General features: G+C 32.9%; 1 protein-coding gene across 1 annotated transcript in view; it reads right to left on the bottom strand.

The window, feature by feature from the left end:
- Positions 1–18,500, bottom strand: part of LOC145679372 (uncharacterized) — a 72,503-nt gene extending 54,003 nt beyond the window's left edge. Inside the window, exons 1-2 of the mRNA XM_081749955.1 lie at positions 18,251–18,500; positions 12,552–12,628 (exon numbers count right to left, since the gene is read on the bottom strand). Coding sequence (XP_081606081.1) covers positions 12,552–12,628; positions 18,251–18,500 — 327 coding nt within the window. The remainder of the gene's footprint in view (positions 1–12,551; positions 12,629–18,250) is intronic.
- Between the last annotated feature and the right edge of the window lie 562 nt (positions 18,501–19,062).

Genomic DNA, 19,062 nt, shown 5'->3' with positions numbered 1-19,062 from the left:
ACAAAAAATAAGCAGGACAAATACGTCAATTTATTATATGTAAAAGATGAAAATAATAGTCATTTTTGTTGGATAAAGGATTTATCGAGATTAATAAGAAGTCAAGTAACAAAACAAGGAAAAATTGTACTTTTGTGATAGATGTTTGGTAAGACATTTTAGAAATCAGGAGCAATTACAACAACATGAACTATATTGTAAGGAGCATGAATCTGTTAGAATAGAACTTCCAAAACCATATGACAATCAAATACAGTTCCAAAATTATAATAGATCATTTAGAGTACCATTTACGATATATGCCGATTTTGAATGTATGTTATGTAAAATGGAAGTAGACTATAATTGTTCTAAAACTGTGAAGTATCAAAAGCATTTACCAATGAGTTTCTTTTATTATATTAAATACTCAAATGGTGTGTATAAAAGTCCTGTTAGTTATATTGGTTTAGATGCTGCAAAGGTGTTTGTGGAGAAGTTAAAACAAGAAGCAATAGAAATAAAGAAAATATATAACAAAAAAGTTGAAATGAATAACCTAACTAAAGATGAGAACGAGATATATAATAATTCCAATAGTTGTCATATATGTGAGAGAAACTTGAATGATTTACCACCAGCAATTGAAAAACAAATAAATATGTTAAATAAAAAAATACAATTCGCTAAAGATAATGATAGCATGGTTGAAAAGTTAGAAGAATGGAAACATGAATTAGGAAAATGTTTAAAGGATATAAATAAAAATAAGGCAAAAGTAAGAGATCATGATCATTTAACTGGGAAGTTTAGAGGTGCAGCTCACAGTTATTGTAACTTAAGCTATCGAAATCCTAATTTTATTCCAGTATTTATTCACAACTTAAGTGGTTATGATACTCACCTGTTTGTTAAAGAACTTGCTTATGATAAGAATGAAATAAAACTAATTGCAAATAATGAGGAAAAATATATAACATACTCAAAATATGTGAAGGTTGATAAAAAGAATGGGATTAATTTACGATTTCTAGATTCATTTAGGTTTATGCCAAGGAGTTTAGCAGAACTAGCAAATAACCTTACAAAAGAACAATATAGAGAAACGTCAAAGTACTTCCCTAATGATTTGTTAGATTTAGTAATTAAAAAAGGTGTGTACCCATATGATTATATTGACTCAATTGAAAGATTAGAAGAAACAAAACTACCTTCAAAAGAAATGTTCTTTAATAAACTTACTAAAACCCACATCAGTGATGAAGATTATGAGCATGCGAAAAATGTTTGGAAGTCATTCAATATTAAAAATCTAGGTGAATATACAGAACTTTATAACAAGACAGATGTATTAATATTAGCTGATGTATTTGAAAGTTTTAGAGATGTGTCTTTAAAAGCATATGGTTTAGATCCTGCTTGGTATTTCACTGCTCTTGGTTTATCGTGGGATTCAATGTTAAAGATGACTAAAATTAACTTAGAAATGTTGACTGATTATGATAAAATATTAATGATAGAAAAAGGTATAAGAGGTGGAATTTCACAATGTAGTAAGAGATATGTAAAAGCAAATAACAAGTATATGAAAAATTATAACAAAGACGAACCTTCAAAGTATTTAGCTTATCTAGATGCAAATAATTTATATGGATGGGCTATGAGTCAGTACATGCCTTACAAAGACTTTAAATGGGTTCAACCTTACATAAACATAATGAATATTCCAGATGATTCAGAAACTGGCTACATATTAGAAGTAGATTTAGAATATCCAGAATACTTACATGATAAACATACAGATCTACCATTAGCTCCAGAAAATATGTGTCCACCAGGATCGAAACATTCAAAATTATTAACAACGCTTTACAATAAAGAAAGATATGTTATTCACTACAGAAACTTAAAACTTTATATGTCACTTGGGATGATATTAAAGAAAATTCATAGAGTATTAGAGTTCAAGCAATCAAACTGGTTAAGGGAATATATTGATCTAAATACAAATATGAGAACAAAAGCTAAGAATGATTTCGAGAAAGATTTTTACAAGTTAATGAACAATAGCGTATTTGGTAAAACAATGGAAAACATTAGAAAGAGGCCATCTATTACCTTAGAATGTGATCCAATGAGGGTGGAAAAGTTAATAGCGAAACCGAACTTTGATTACAGAACAATATTTACTGAAGATTTGTGTGCGATACATATGAAAAAAGAAAAATTGACCTTCAACAAACCTATATATGTTGGTATGAGTGTGCTAGATTTGTCAAAACTATTAATGTATGACTTCCATTACATTATGAAACCTAAATATGATACTGATATAGGCTTATGTTATATGGATACTGATAGTTTTATATATGAAATTAAGACAGATGACTTCTACAAAGACTTAAAAGAAATGGTTGATTTATTTGATACAAGTGAATATGGAAAGGATAATCAATATGGAATACCATTAGTAAACAAAAAAGTATTAGGAAAGATGAAGGATGAAAACAATGGTAAAATAATGACAGAATTTATTGGGTTAAGATCAAAGATGTATGCCTTTAAAGTTGAAAATAAAGAGAAGAAAAAAGCAAAAGGAATAACAAAATGTGTAGTAGCAAAAGAGTTACAATTTGATGATTATAAGCAAACCCTATTCAATGATGTGAAAACATACAAAAATATAAGTCTAATTCGAAGTTGTAAGCATGATGTATATACTATAGCTGTAAATAAGTTAGCATTAGATTCGAATGATGACAAACGATATATACTAGAGGGTGGTATAAGTACATTAGCTTGGGGGCATTATAAGATAAAGTTAAAATGTATTTAAGTGTAGTTTAGTTTTAGGTCATATTTAATTAACTTTTATGTATAGTTTAGTTTTAGGTAAAATTTAATTAACTTCTATGTGAGGTGTAGTTTATTTTTAGGTCATATTTAATTAACTTTTATGTATAGTTTAGTTTTAGGTCATATTTAATTAACTTTTATGTGAGGTGTAGTTTATTTTTAGGTTATATTTAATTAACTTTTATGTATAGTTTAGTTTTAGGTCATATTTATTTAACTTTTATGTATAGTTTAGTTTTAGGTAAAATTTAATTAACTTTTATGTGAGGTGTAGTTTATTTTTAGGTCATATTTAATTAACTTTTATGTATAGTTTAGTTTTAGGTAAAATTTATATTTTTAAGTCATAAAAGTTGTTTTTGTAATTTTATCCTTAGACATAGGCAACCAGTAAATACATGAAAATAATTCTTTTGTAGTCTAGTATTTATGTCCTGTTTACATTTCCTTAATACATTCTTACATAGTGAAGATTTTTTATTTTTTATAATTTTATCCTTAGACATAGACAACCAGTAATGCGATAGAAAAAAATATAAAAAATAGAAACCATGTACCGTTTGAATTTTGAAAATCGGTTAATATTTGACGATGTTATAGCAAATTCAAAATTTCGGGAATTTTTTACGGGTTTATTTTTGAGTTTTCGGGAAAATGTTATTCTTTAAAAAGTCTTAAAATTTTATTTTAATTATGGTGGTATTTTTATTTTTTTGATTTGTTGAAATTTTGTGGAGATATTGAAAAAGGGAGAAGTATCCTTTGGGTTATGCAACCATGTATGCATTTTAAAAAATTGGCTATGTTATTAGTATTCATTTACCGTTTGAATTTTTGAAATCGGTTAATTAGGGACCGAGGAATTAAATAATAACGTTATTTTGGGGTGAGACTGCAAGTGTTGCCAACTCATTTTTAACAATTATCATATTTATTAGTAGTGGGGTGAATTCATCCGATACATACTCAGAAGAAAGAGAGAAGGAAACTGAATTGTAAATGTGTGTGTGTGCACAAACCTTCTGTGTTGGGTTGTATAAATACAGGCGGCAAAATGCTAAATTCGTTATTTTTTATCCGATTTTGATAATTCAAACGGCATTTAAAAGAGTATGTATCAGAGTTTAAAACGCAATTGTTCATTCTTGTTAAATGTTGTTAGATTTAGTGATTTTTTGTTTTTGTAACTAGATTTAATGATTTTTTGTAACCAAATTTAGTGATTTTTTGAAGTCAAAACCGGTTATAACCAGATTTTGTAACTAGATTTAGTGATTTTTGAAGTCAAACCCAGTTATAACTAGATTTTGTAACTAGATTTAGTGATTTTTTGTAACTAGATTTAGTGACTTTTTTGTAACTAGATTTAGTAATAGAATGCATTAGAAGTTATTATGAGTAAGATAGAAGTTATTTGAGATGTGATAGAAGTTATTTGGGATAGGAAGTGTGCTGCAAATTATTAGGGAGTAGATTAGAAGTTATTAGAGATGATAGGGTGACATATAGTTTAAATGAGCTAATAATGAATTTGTCTGCAGAATCCCCATTATCTATCTACTTGTATGTATTTCATCTCGGTCCTGCAACCGGGTGGACCTAGATTCGACATTCGAATTCTCATCCGGGTCAAATCAGATTATTTTTAGTAAGGCAAGCATTTGATTTTTAGTGTAGAATGAAGGAGACAAATAGACTTGTCAATATCCGTCTTAATTTTCTGCTTCCTTCTTCACTGTCAGGACTTCGTGAAATTACTTTCGGTGGATTTTTGATATTCAAGTTTATCACAATTTGGGTGGGATGTGGGTTTGGATAAGAATCAAGATCTGAGATCCGAATTTCGAACCCAGATCCGGACCCAGATTCGAGGTTTGAGATCCGGATCCAGATCCGAGATTCGAGATCCGGATCCAGATCCGAAATCCGACATCCGGATCCAGATCCGAGATCCGGATCCAGGTCCGAGATCCGGATTTAAAGGATCCGGACCCAATCAGATCCGGATCTTCAGATCCGGCCAGATCCGGATCCGGCCATCCGTAATGCATGGCACACTTGTTAAAATTGATTGTGATAAAATTAATTATTTCATTTGATTGTATGCTAAAGCATACTCTGTAGAACAGCTATGCTGTGATCATATTAAAGATAGGAGGGAATAAACTTTATTCATGCAAGACACATTTTTATTTTTAATTTGACGGATCGTATGAATAGCATACTCGTTGTTAAATTTGATTGTGAGCGTACTGAAAGCTCGTGTACAGAATACGTATACTCCGGTACGATACGCTATGCTGGTACATGTACAGAGCGTGGTTCTCGCACGTCTTTCGCTGGTGAATTCAAGACATGAACTGAACTTTTTGCGCGCTTTTTGGATACCAGTTTAGCGAGAGTGAAATATGGCGTTCCTAAGTAATGACCTTACAGATACGTGTTAAAACATGAAAAAAATACAAGAGAAAACCGATGCCGCGTCGGATAGATGTAGCAGACTGCCGACAGAGTAATAAAAACAAGTTCGGTGCCGCGCTAGGTGAACATAAGACTGTCGGCGGAGAATACAAAGAAGATTAAGGTTGCGGTAGGTGAACATGTTGAAACATACCCCTATGCTAATTGGTAATAGAAAAGAAGTTTGGCGCCACGAATGCTAACACGTGATTACCTTGAGGGCATAAAAATACTTTAAATGCGGACTATAGCGAGAAATATGTATAGAGACATCATGCATCTCTTTGAGAAAGGAACCCTACGAGGTTAACACTGAAGTAATATCTGATCCTGAAACAGAAATATACGAATCATCGTCAGATGAAGGATATGATTTTGATGCAATAGGATCACCAGTGCTAACAGTTTCACCAACCCCGCCATCATCTTCAGTTGTATTATTAAGAGCATCACGATTATGGGGTTTAGATTGTTGTCGTAATAGTCAAAACGTGGACCGTGGATGTATAAAGAAAGCTATTGAAAAATGGTATTTAAACGATCCATTAATATGCGATGGATGTAGAGAAGGATCCCTTCATGATTTTTGCTCATGATTGTATGAATGTGCACCCAAAATCATTGGAAACCCGTGCAAATCCTAGTGTTGAAGAAGATGTGTTTTATTTGTATGCAAACCCGCACATTATTGGAATATTAACGAGAGAAAAAATCTATTAAACATATGCGGAATTATTAAATGATGCAGACTATCTTCCGCAATTACTGGACATTTTCATAAGAAAAGACAGACGGAAATCGGACATTACAGATTGAAAAAAAGTATTTGAATAGAGCTAGTGTTTCATGTGTGTTATGTAGTGATGAAAACATTAATGTGAATTGTGTATTAAAAACTATAAAAGTATACTTACACAACAATAATCCAATTGAATGCATGAAATGCAAGTTAAATTTTCCTCATGATTGTACTCAAGTTCATAATACTGGAACATTAGCAACGAAGTACTTATCTCTTGATAAAACTCTTAGTGAACCTTTTGAAGTTCTTGAACAAGAACATAGTGAAATCTCATTTATGTTTTATGCGTAAAATTTGTGATCTCTTAAAAAATACATAATTTGTTGGACAGACAATTCCGTTTTTCATTCATCACAGAAATGAAATTTCACCATGTGTAAATCAGTATATTATCGATATTCAAGGTTTTAAAATGTCTGATAACGAATATATCATTCGTGAGTTTTGTTCAACTGCATGCGATGATACAATAAATTTCAATTTTTGGTAAAATCACCAATAGATTGTAGATTATTATCACTAGGTTGTGAAAAACAAATTGATTGGTTAACCTTAAATTTACACGGTTTGAAATAGAATAGCAAAAGAGGATTACTGTATCATACATACGAAACTTTGTATATCAATTATGTTCAAAGAATTCAACCTTTTATTGTAAAGGTTTAAAGAAATCCATTTGGATTAAAAGTATATTTGCATTAGATAATGACATTGATTTAGAAACAAAACTTTGTCCTTCATTAAGTGAATTATGTGCAAACACATTTAATGAATACTGTACCTTTCACCCAAATATTGTAAAGAAATCAGGATGTGTATATAGTAATGCACATTATTTTAATTATTGATTGAAATATCAAAGATCAACAGCATTAACTAATGCATTATCAAGATTGTAATGCTTTTTCTAAGGAATTATAAATAAAATGCAGGGATGTAAGCTTTTGAAAAAATCATATTGAAATTTTTAAAAATATATATATGATAAAAATAGTATATATGATAAAAAAATAAAAAATGTAAATATATAATTAAAAATAACAAAATTAAGAAATATTTGTTTTCTCTTTTTACATTTTTTACGTAAACGATATCCTTTTTCAAATTTTTCTTAAACATTTTTAAACACTTTTGAAATGAATGAGTGCGAATAATATGATGCAAAAGGAATAAAGCAAAATATCCGCACAATACAGAATTATCATGTTGATATTGATTATTGTTCGTAAAGTACATTTTAGTATTTTTTGAGAGTCCATAGCAAGACTATCAAAGTAATATCCATGTTTCTTCTCATCGATGTACACTGCAACCCAATGCGAACCAGCAGAATCAGATGTATCGAGATTAATCACAAGTGCAGCAGAAGGTTCTAAAGTTACAGGAAGTCTGTCTATAGCGTAAATTCCAGTAACACTTGTACCAGTCACTTTATCACTTTGTAACACTTTTAACAATTCGTCACTACATGATGATTATCATTTTTAATCGTAGTAGGTATGTAACACATAGTCATACACTTTCACACATTCACTATCCAGTAATGCTCCATGGACACTGCAACTATATTGTCCAAAACAATGTTTATGCGCATACTGATGAACGTGAAATCTTAATGCAGCATACTTTGGACTATTTATTTCTTCTAAATTTGTAATTTTTCTTTGAAGAATTTCTTGAAGAAAACAGTTTCAAGTTATTCCGTTTGTGTAAATGGTTGTAGTATTTGAACAATATGATTGAAGTATTTCCTTAAGATGTGAATATTCTACATCGCCTTCGTGACAGGTAATGCCACACACATTCTCAGCTAGACAACTTGTTTGCAGTTATGATCGGCTCAGCTAACTTACTTAAAGGAAATGGTGATTTAAATATCCCATTTTGGAGAAAGAGAACGTCAGGATTTATAATGGCTAGCTCCTTTACAATAAACTCATCTTCATTATCGTGTTAGGCAGAGAAGTGTACAACAACCCTCATCGTACTCAACTGAATAAATTAGAAGGTGTTATCGGTATAAATTTTTCTATCTTCGTCTACTTGTGTTAATGAATCTAATTCTGCATACCCAATGCATGTAACAAGTTAAGTTAAAGTTTCTGAAAATGATACTTTTAAATTTACAGGGGAATCACGTACTTCATCCCATGTGGTGTCATCTAAACTTCGTGTTGGAGATAGAATAAAAGAATACAGAGGATAACGGTTTGAATATTCATCAAGAGTAACAGTATGTGAATAATTTTGATAATACATATCAGTACCTGAAATCAAAATATAGTAATTTAGAACGTATAAATCTTTATTAAAATCAGGGTCGACGGGGTTGGGAGGAAATGATTTTGAGCCGACTTGTAATTGCAGTTTGTTAACGTCAAATTTCCAAAATAAAAGGGATTAAGATGTGATTTCACATTGAAGGCTGTGTTGGAAATGGAACCAATAACCAGGCCTTTTGCAACATTGAAGAGATTATCAATGTTGTAAGATTTTGCTTGTGTGGGTATAGTATAAGATCTTGTCTCCACTCTCGTCGGAGGTAACTTGGCCGTTTCCGAAACCATTTTATTGCATAGCTAAATCTGCAGCTACATCAATCCGTCGCACATGAAAAATAACTTCTTCAAGTGTAACTTTATAATTTGTATTTTCAAGATACATTAAGCAAAAATTATCTTTACTACGGTGTAATCTTACACGTAAACTTACTTTGTTAGGAAGCATATGATCTATACTTATAATATCGGTATGAAGATGTCTACACATTACAAAAGATTTACTATTTTTCACCTTATTAGCACTTTTTGAAAACCAGCATTTGTATTATCTAATGTATTAAAATGTTTTGCAGTATCTTTATGCCACATGGCACATGCTAATGTGTTTCAGAAGCGTCTACTAATGTTTCAATGTATGCACGATAAGGATAGGATCCTGATGAAGAACTAATTAATTTATCATTTAACGAAATATCAATTTGACTAAAAAAAGAATGTAAGAAATGATTTACTGATGCAACAGTATTATTTTGAGTTAAAGTTCTACCATCAGCATTTAGTAATATTACAACGTACATTAAGATACAGATATGCCGGACGAATAAACTCCCCTGATCTCCCGGAATAAGAAATTCAATAGGTCCTTCTGAGGTTAATGTAGAAATAGAACGGTATTCAGCATTTGTAGTTGCTTCAATAGCTGTTTGTGCCATATGTATAGAAAAGAAATCGAATTAATTGATACAACATTCAAAACTGATTGAATTTAGGAGCGCCATTAATAAAAGATGTATATATGTTTACGTTTTCTTGGTGATACAACCTTTACAATTGCAGGAGCCTTCCTCTTGCGTGACCGTCTCTTGCCGTTACCATGTTAGCAACTGCCTGACTTTATTGAAGCCTTTTGCCTTTAAACTATCATCAGCTTGTTTTACACGCGCACAGACAAATTCTTTAAATCGTCGATTTTCTAATACATCACCCGCAAATTGTATACCGGTTTGTAACGCCTGAGGTCCTACAGTTTTTGCACCTTCTTTAAGAAATGGTAAAGCAAAAGGAAATAACCATTTAAAGAAACTACCTATCCCATGTCCCGTTTGATATACAGGTCCTGAAGAACATGCTATTCCACGTCCACGATGATAAGTAACACCTCTTGCTCTCATCTTTACTATTATTATTTATTAGCAGATGCAGGAGAACGCTTAAAGTGTAGTGTTACCGTCAGTGTCCCAGAACGAAATGGCAGATTTCGCCTTGCATGATCTTTTAATACTATTTCGATTCTGTTAAAACAAAATTTTGCAAGTGGCATATAATGAATATCTCAAAGGTAATTGTTTGAACTTTTCCGTATTTAATATCAGAGATTGTTTCTATACGTAATAATGGTGCTTTTGTATCACCTAAAAATTGATATTCTATAATATCTGTATAAATAATAATTTGATGTGGATATCTGATACCTAGGAATGGATGTTTGCTTCCACGAAATTCTTTAACAAGATCTGATTTTTCAGAAAAATCTAATTGTAAATCTAATGGAGGCGACAATGTAACTGATTCTACATGGTCATCACATTCAACATGTACAACATTTGGAAAACTAAATCTTATAAAAGTTGATATTGCGATTAATTCTTCTAGTAAATGATGAATGGATGGAAAATATCCAACGAGAATTTTACTTTTCATACGAACTGCATTTGTAAATTTGCAATATAACATTTTCGCCTTCGGTAAACCTCACCTAATGCTACATGCCAATCGGATTCTGATAAGCGAATATTATGTTTTAATTGATTAATAAAATGTGTTGGACTATTTGTAGAATATACATCTTCACTAGCAATTGAAACTAATGTACTGTAAAAACTATCATCAATACTTTCAGAAATCATTTTCCCTTAAAGTGAACTGATAGGTTTGAAGTTCCAAAACGAAATGGTAATTTTAACCCGTGTTCATCTTTTAAGTTTACTTCTATCGTATCAAATTATTTTCAATTTTAACATAATGCGGTGTGTGAAACACAAAAGATTTTACATGACCGCATTGTACATTATATACTCTAACTTTTCGAACTAATGGTCCTATATTTTGTTGTTGTTTTACAATATCAATGCAAACATTAATTTTATTGGGAATATTTAATCTAAATCACATGGAAATTTTCCACGTGCTAATATTAAATCAACATTCCTAACTTTTGTGTATACCTTTTTGGTATCAAGTGTATTTTCATTAATATATCCGAAACTATGTTGTAATCTTGGTGTAATGCCAACCATACATTGATCTAATTTTAAAGAATGTTTAATAAAAATTTGATTTTTATTTTGTAAAAAAATGTAATATACGAACTTTTTCAGAAATGAACTGTAGAATACATTCAACTGATGAATAATATCCAGGTGTTATTGGAACTTCTTTGCGTTCAACTTTATCATCGATAACAGTAGTAATTATAAATTCTTCAGTTTCACCAACATTACAAATATCCACGGAATATTAATTTGTGATAATGCAACACCCCATTCCCCATCACTTAAATCAATAGGTTGTGCTAATTTAACTCTAAATGATGATGTAGTATTACTATCAAAAACTGCTACTTGCATTTGAAGGTAGAGTAAATAAAAATGGTGTGTAAAGTTCGAATTCATTTTGCAGACTGAAAAGAATCTGATCGAATCCACGAATTCATAATTGATGGATATCCTAACCATTTTACATCCATCCATCCATTTTTACATTTCAATACTTTTTCAATGAGATCAGTTTTCTTTGAATTTATAATTATTTTTTTGTAATTCTTGTACATATATTGATCCTTTAAGTTCTTCACCATTCCAATCTTTTTATTTATAAGTGACCCCATTTGATTTAATACATTTATTAGCAATAAATATTTCTTGTGCCCATTTAGGTTAATATCCTTTTTCTGATACATGTTTATACTTACTAACACGAACATAATCAACAGGGCTAAAGTTATAAGTTATATTCCTTTTATTATTTTTATGTCCATATAATGTTTTCCATACTTGATTCGCATTGGACTCATTTACTTGTACAGGTGCCATTTTAATACTTGAATGGGAATAATTTGATCTAATGATTATTTACAATTTGATCTAATACATTAGTATAACGATAAGTATTCTTTGCAGTAAACGTACGCGCCTTTGGCGTGGGAGATCCGGGTTCGATTCCCGGCAGGAGCTCATGTGGTTCTGATTCAACGTTAATCAGTAGGTCCACGTCTCATATAGCCTCGCTGCTGAACGGGACGCTAAACTAAAATCACCTCACCTCACCTCTTTGCAGTAAAATAACGATACAATCTTTTAATATACGTATAAAACGCTCTGCTAACGCGCATTTAATTTCGGAATGAAAACTATAATGATTAATTTCGTATTCTTTAAACAATTGTTTTACATGACGATTATAAAATTCACAACCTAAATTTGTTTGTACGTTAAACACGGGCAATTTGAAATTTTTGTTGTTGTTGTTATTGTTGAATTGTTATTGTTTTACCATTTAAGGACCATTCTTTTTTAATCGAACAGAACATTCATAACGTGAAAAATATCAGTACAACATAGTATATATATATAATTATTATTATACTTTGGAGTATTTTGCATATCTGCTAAATCCATTTGTAATATTTCATTTGGTGCACTAATATAATATTAATTACGTTGAAAAATTTTACGAGCTGGTGTGCAATGTATAAGCATCTTGAGAAGCTAACCAATTTTTTATTTTCTTTTTAGATAACTTTGTTTTGCGTTGTAATGTCTCTATACTTGATAAAGAATCAGGATTGAATTAATCATAATATATTTTTGATAATTTTGTCATTTATACATACTATATTCTTTCCGATGTTTAAATAAATTAGCTACTACTGCAGGACTAAGTGATTTTCTTACTTTAAGAATACGTGGTCTACCACTACTACTATTCACTTTTGCTGCTGGTGTGCTAATTTCTTTAGGAAAATTAAGATCTACAAAAATTTGAAATTCATGAATACCTATAAGATTTCTTGAATATTTTCTTGTACGAAGAACATCATTTACTAAATATATAATATTTGAACCTGGTATTGTTCTTCCATAAATATGTACTATACCAGACTTATCCCACTGAATTTTATCAGAACTTGTCAGCTGTTTTAATAATAATGATCTGTTTTGTACGAAATATTTTCGGTACCGATTGTCAAATGTCTGATACAAATGGTAAAATAGAAGTCTTGTTATCATGTTTGAAAGTTGATGATGATGAGGATTCTTCTTCTTGAATGACAGGTAAAGTAACAGGTTTATGCGAAGATGAAGTATTCTGTAAATAACGATGCAAAGATTGTTGATATAATTTCCACTTCTGTTGTACACTAAGGTCACGACGTTTTAAAAGTTATTCATTTCTTCATCTAACGTGGCTGATGTGAGTCTATGGATTTAAGATTCGATTGCATTTGATGTACAGCATTTTCAGGAACAGAAATAATTTTACGTAATTCTGACGTACTTAACGACTAAAAATACTACTTCCTACTGCTGCAAGAAGTGGTCCCAAGATTAACGGTAGAAGCGCGCCACCACTTAGTAGTAACAACGTCTTCTTTTCCTTCAATGCAGTAGACTGCTGAGATAGAGCACATAAGATCTCTTTATGTCTACGTAAACGTTGCCTCTGACGAGAATTCAAAGGGATGATTACTTTTATCCTGTTTTTAGCTACTTGAGAAATTGTTTTTATTAAACCCCTCAAACATATTGCAATTTTTTTCGTTTTGTATTCTTGCATTTGCACAGAGCATAGAGCTTGATGCAGACTAAACAAAAATTTCTATATGCATGTCTTTTACGTTAGCGTACACATACAAGATTTCATTGGGAAAAATATTTGTACCTATTTGGAATGCATAATTTTTTCTGTCAAGTCAAATAATAAATGTGAGGCTCGCGTGTCACTTCTTCGAACACACTCACGATTTCTTTACTATACCGAGGCATAAGTTGCCTTGCTAAATATTGTATTTTAATTTATCACGTGGATTTTTAAATACTATAATATTATGTGCATTTAAACTAATATCACATACATGTTTTCCTTTTAAAAATAAATTTTGAATAATAAATATTACACTCCACTTTTTATGATGTGCATACTTTGTAAATCAATTAGCTACATCATCATTAGTTTGTGACGTTAAATCATCAAGTCTTAATAATGAATTTTCCTTAATTTCAAAATTATTCATGTCAGGTATTCCCTCTACAAAACGTATTTTTGCATTTGCATCTAATTTTGGTATTACTCCACTATAACACCAAACAATATTAAATTTTATAATAAATATTTTACTACCTTCATTAAGTAAGCGATTTACAAAACAAGTTTTACCAGCCCTTGAAAGAACAGCGATTAAAATATTAGAGGGATGTTGAAACTTTAACATCTTGTAGTCAAACGAATGCATAGAATAAAGACTTTGCTTTATTAACACACACACACTCACTGGGATATAACGATATTAAAGCTTGACATTTTAAAGCTCTCTAGTTTGCAAGCAAAGGAAATTTTAATAAGATGAGCAGTGGCGTATTTACAATTTTGTTTCGGGAGGGGCTTTGCCTGGAAATGTGAAAATTCTGCAAGATATTTCATTTACTTTAGTATACTAAGTACGATTTCGGGGGGACGTAAGCCAGGAAGCCACCCCCCTAAATACGCCACTGAAGATGAGCATCTACAAGAAGCGTACCAACTAAAATGGCACAGGAAACGATCCAAAAAAAGAATAAATTAAAAATAAAATAAGAATAAATTAATAATAAATTAAATTTTAATATTTTCACAATCGCCGATTGTACGGGCGTTCATAACACGAAAAGAGACATTCATACAAGTGACATTCACTGATTCGTTGGCCTATAATCGTAACGTACAGTTGCACGTTTTCGTATAGGTTCATCGTCAGTCACCTCAAGTTCGTCAATGCGTTTTCGTTTTTTGTTGACCTCACGGTGTGTCTTTGTCTCTCTACAGCTAAAGAAACGAAACCATGATCTGCGAACGTTGCTGTTTGGATTTTCTATACCTGTGGAATCTAATTGTCCAGACACTAATTTATAAAAACTAAAAGTTATTTTTCTAAGAGGTCCTATCATTTTGTGTTATCCCCGAATTTTGAATATATGCCGAACATCACCTTGGGCATATGTTAGCCTCACTGCGTAATTTTTGGCGCCTAAACCGATAAAGGTTGTAAACTCTCAACCGTGTGGAATTTCATTTGTCAGATCACCCAAATAGTTTCCGAGCGGTAAAAAGGGTTCCTCATCTTTTTAGTAGGTGCATGATACTGTCAGTGCCACAGTAGATTGCTGTCTGGTCCTACAGTTATTAGTAGTTCGTAAAGTTTAAGTATAGCTCACGAAGTAATAAATGCGGCTAGTATTACATTCGAAAACTAACGGGACGTTCTCATTTTCAATGTCTCTGTACGTTAGACTGAGATGGTCATCAGAGTGGCACCACGCTTTGAATTTCATATCTTGCCGTAGTTAAATACCTAAGAAACTTGACCTCATCACTAACGATTACACTCTGTGACATCTCTAGGTTGCTTCAACTTACCATACGATGTATTGATGTATAGTTTCGCACATTGCCTCAATCCCGGGTTCATCCTAATGAAATCGTAATTTAATCGTATGCCTTCATGCGCATAACATCGATATATTTTTGTTTGTATTCTTCAGTGGTACAGGAAGCAGGAAAACCAGAGGCTGAGAGTAGCAATTCATATAAGTCCCGAACAGCCCGCCTGAATTCCCCTCTTCAGTATCTGAGAGTTCAAATTCCCATATCTCATGTATATTGGTTACTTCATTAGCTTTTTGAAGAGGAATGTGTCACTCTTTAGTACAAAATGTTCATATGATAGCATACACAGCGTCACTATGGGTACAATCGTTAGTGTTTTCTTCTCTCATGCATGTGCGGCAAAACCGAAGAGTAATCGACCTCTAGCAACGTATGGTAAGATCGGAAAATAGAGGTCTTTTGGAGGCAAGGTGGTGCATTTTACTACACCGTGAATACTTCCCACATCTGGAAAGTCCGGCCCCGGAAGAATCTTAGGTGATTTAATCGGCATAGGTTTACGTGCCATTACCCATGGGTATAGACTTCTCACATCGGCGTAGGCAATTCGCTCATCACTCGCATAATTGACGTAGGAACGGAAGTCTTCACTTGTAACAATTCTTAGGAACAAGAAAACCAGGCAGATTAGTACAACGTTCTTGAACAAACTTTTGTACTTCCTTATCCGTCTTTGCCTTATTTTCGCAAGAACATTCCCATATTTCGTATAGGTTTACACATATACTTTTCAGGTACCCATGGCGCCGCATTGTTTGCTCATATCGTTTCTCCATCATATTGTACGAGTCTTGAGCGTCTTGCAGAAAGCCTACAAGCATGGAAATAACACCCATAAAAGTCGAAGACAGCGTTGAGTCCTTCGAGCCATCCATCGATCTCGTACCTACCAATATACTTCTCCCCACCTCTTCTAGCATGCTGGATTTTTATCCCTAATTGGTCTTCCATATACATAAGCCATTGCATAGCTTTCGTACTATACTTGGTTTTATGATAAAATCCGACGAAGGAATGACAGGAATAGTATTCCTCGGTAAGTGCAAGATACGATAAGTCCGCATCGCAAGACTTACAATGGTGGATGTGTTGATGAAATATTGCAAACTCTCTGTTTTCTTTTCGATGATATCGTTAAATTTGATGACCGCTTCTCTTAGAATTCTAACGTCATTCTCACAAGAAGCCAGTGTGTCCTTCTGCAGATTAAACTCCTCGCAACTTACCGCACGTTCTTGGTGCCAGACTTCCAATTGACTTCTTTCTTCCGTCCATCGCGGATGAGGGTCATAGTACTCAAGCGGAGGGTAGCGACCGACATAATTTTATTCCCTTCCCCCAGTACTAAACAATTATGGGAAATCTTCCTTTTTAAATTTTGACTAAGATCTAAACTTTTCGGTAATTTCGATAATTTCACGCCAAGGAAAAGGAAAGAATCTCGGAAAAAGATACCATTACCTATACCTAAGACTAAAGAGACCATCCTAACGATTACCATTATGGTCGATGGCTACTATTTTTCGGCACTCTACTAACACATCGCTAATAAAATCCCTCATTTTCTTCAAAGAAAACGAACGATTTTCATTATTGTCACCGCACGTTTTACAAGGCTCGCCGATATCTTTCCTTATACAGGGGTGAGAAACGTGATGAACACACCAGTACAACTTTGTGTTCCCTTTCACCGCGCTCATTCGGTGCATTCATAATCGTCTCTACATCATAGGTGATGTAAATAAACATTTTCGTATGAACAGGTCGCTGTCTCTGAACAAAACATGTGTCGTTTGTATCAAGATATGCACAGCACGGCGAACAGAAATGTTCACCACACACGTGATCAGATTTTCGACATGTTATTAAAGATGACACCAGAATCGATGCAGGGTTTTACATTATCACATACAGATCTAGTCACTTTAATAAGCTTCACATGGTTCTCAAAATATACACCCTCAACAAACTCTATTGCTGGCATTACATTTAATTCTGTTGGCAGTATAATCACGTTCGTGAGTATGTTCGCAAAAAGTACAGCGCGTTTTACACTTGTGTGTACGGTATCTCTCGTCATACCAAACAATAATAATAATACTTCCGTGTCTTGAGGAAGGTACTAATGTTACGAATGGTTTCGAAATGACCAATAGTGTTTCTTCTTTCATATCTTATTATCTACCGGTTCTCCTGGATAACGTACTATATAATCCCGGTTGCTCTTTTCATGCTCCACATAAATCACGATTTGATACTCCCCTTTCAAATATGACTGGAAAGTGTCAACATCGGAAAAGTCACAACCTCCCTTACTTTGAACGTTAACCCGTGCCATCTCGCAGAGAAGTTCTGCTCTAAGAAGCCATGTATCGCGATCATCTCTTTTTAAGTTGTACAATTCATGTCTTGTTCCGTGGAGCCTTACTTGGCCCCAGAGGTAAAGAATAAATATTTTTATTTTCAATGCGAATTAATCGCTTTTCCAAATCATCCTGGTATTTTGTATATTTGTCAACGGCACTCGTTGCATTTCTTCCCTGGCCATGCATGCTGTCAGCTATATGGAATCGAAACAGTTTTTATTGCTCCAAAAGGAACACCTCATTCGAATTTAATACACGTTCGATTGAAGTGAGAACTGTCCTAACAGAGAAATTGCTCTTTCTTCTGCATGGACCATACACTGGTTTGCTGTTTGTAGTATTACTACTTTCTATGTATAAGCCAATATAGTCCGAGGAGCGTGCATTGGAGATCACATCGCAAAATCAATTAAACTCTCGATATAGGCCTCTGGGTTATTGATATTCCTTTCATTACCCACAGGTCTGACGGCAATTTCATGGCTCGTAAGATGAAATTTACCAAACCTTTGTCTGCTTTCTCTTACAACTTCTTCTACTATTTCTTTGATTATACCCGCCATTACTATTATCACTACAACTACCACTTGTACTATCACTATTAGCACGATTATTAGTACCACTTGCAGTATTATTGTTCATGTTGCCATGTCCTACATTTGCTGGAACACTAGCATATGACGGGCCAGGCTGAGGAGTGAAAAACATTTGGTCCCCATAGTCATGATTATCCTTTTCATAGTGCTGAGATGGATTGTATAGAGGATTTTCTCCCTGGACTTGTTGCGTGGGTGTAGCCACAGCGCTGTCCTCATTCTGAACCAAATTCCTCATTTCTTCAACTGGTATTTCATCGGAATTTTGATTGCCAATCCCATTTACTTCATCTAAGATCGCTAAATCTTCATTGGTTAATTGATGTAAATTACTAGTTTGACACTCTTGAGGGGACACGACTATGGTATTATTTTCAGATGGGATTAAGCATGGTTCCGAAACAAACCGCGTGCCGAAATCAAAAAAGTCCGATAACTGTATCTTTTATCATATCCAACTGATTTTCTGCACAAGATAATAAATACATAAGTTTAAGCTCAGCCTGATCATAACTATCATATTTACTGAAAAAGCCATACACAAACAAACCTAAAACGTCACCACTGGACACACAGTGCTGAAGAACCAGTGTATCATTACCTTCAAAGGCACGAATGGCGTATCTCCGAAACCAGATGTGCCAGGCGCTGTAATTCCATTATGGCTTTCGAGCTACTGAAGACCCTAGGGCAGTCGTTAAAACCGCGCACTAATTCTTTCAAGTAGATTCCATCAACCATATTATAAACTTAACTTTAATATATCACTCTAATATAAAAGAAAGAGACCAATCACTTAT

Source organism: Thermobia domestica, chromosome 2, assembly GCF_964235325.1.
Source record: "Thermobia domestica chromosome 2, izTheDome1.hap1.1, whole genome shotgun sequence".
Classification (NCBI taxonomy): Eukaryota; Metazoa; Arthropoda; class Insecta; order Zygentoma; family Lepismatidae; genus Thermobia; species Thermobia domestica.
This window is presented reverse-complemented; position numbering and strand designations above follow the sequence as displayed.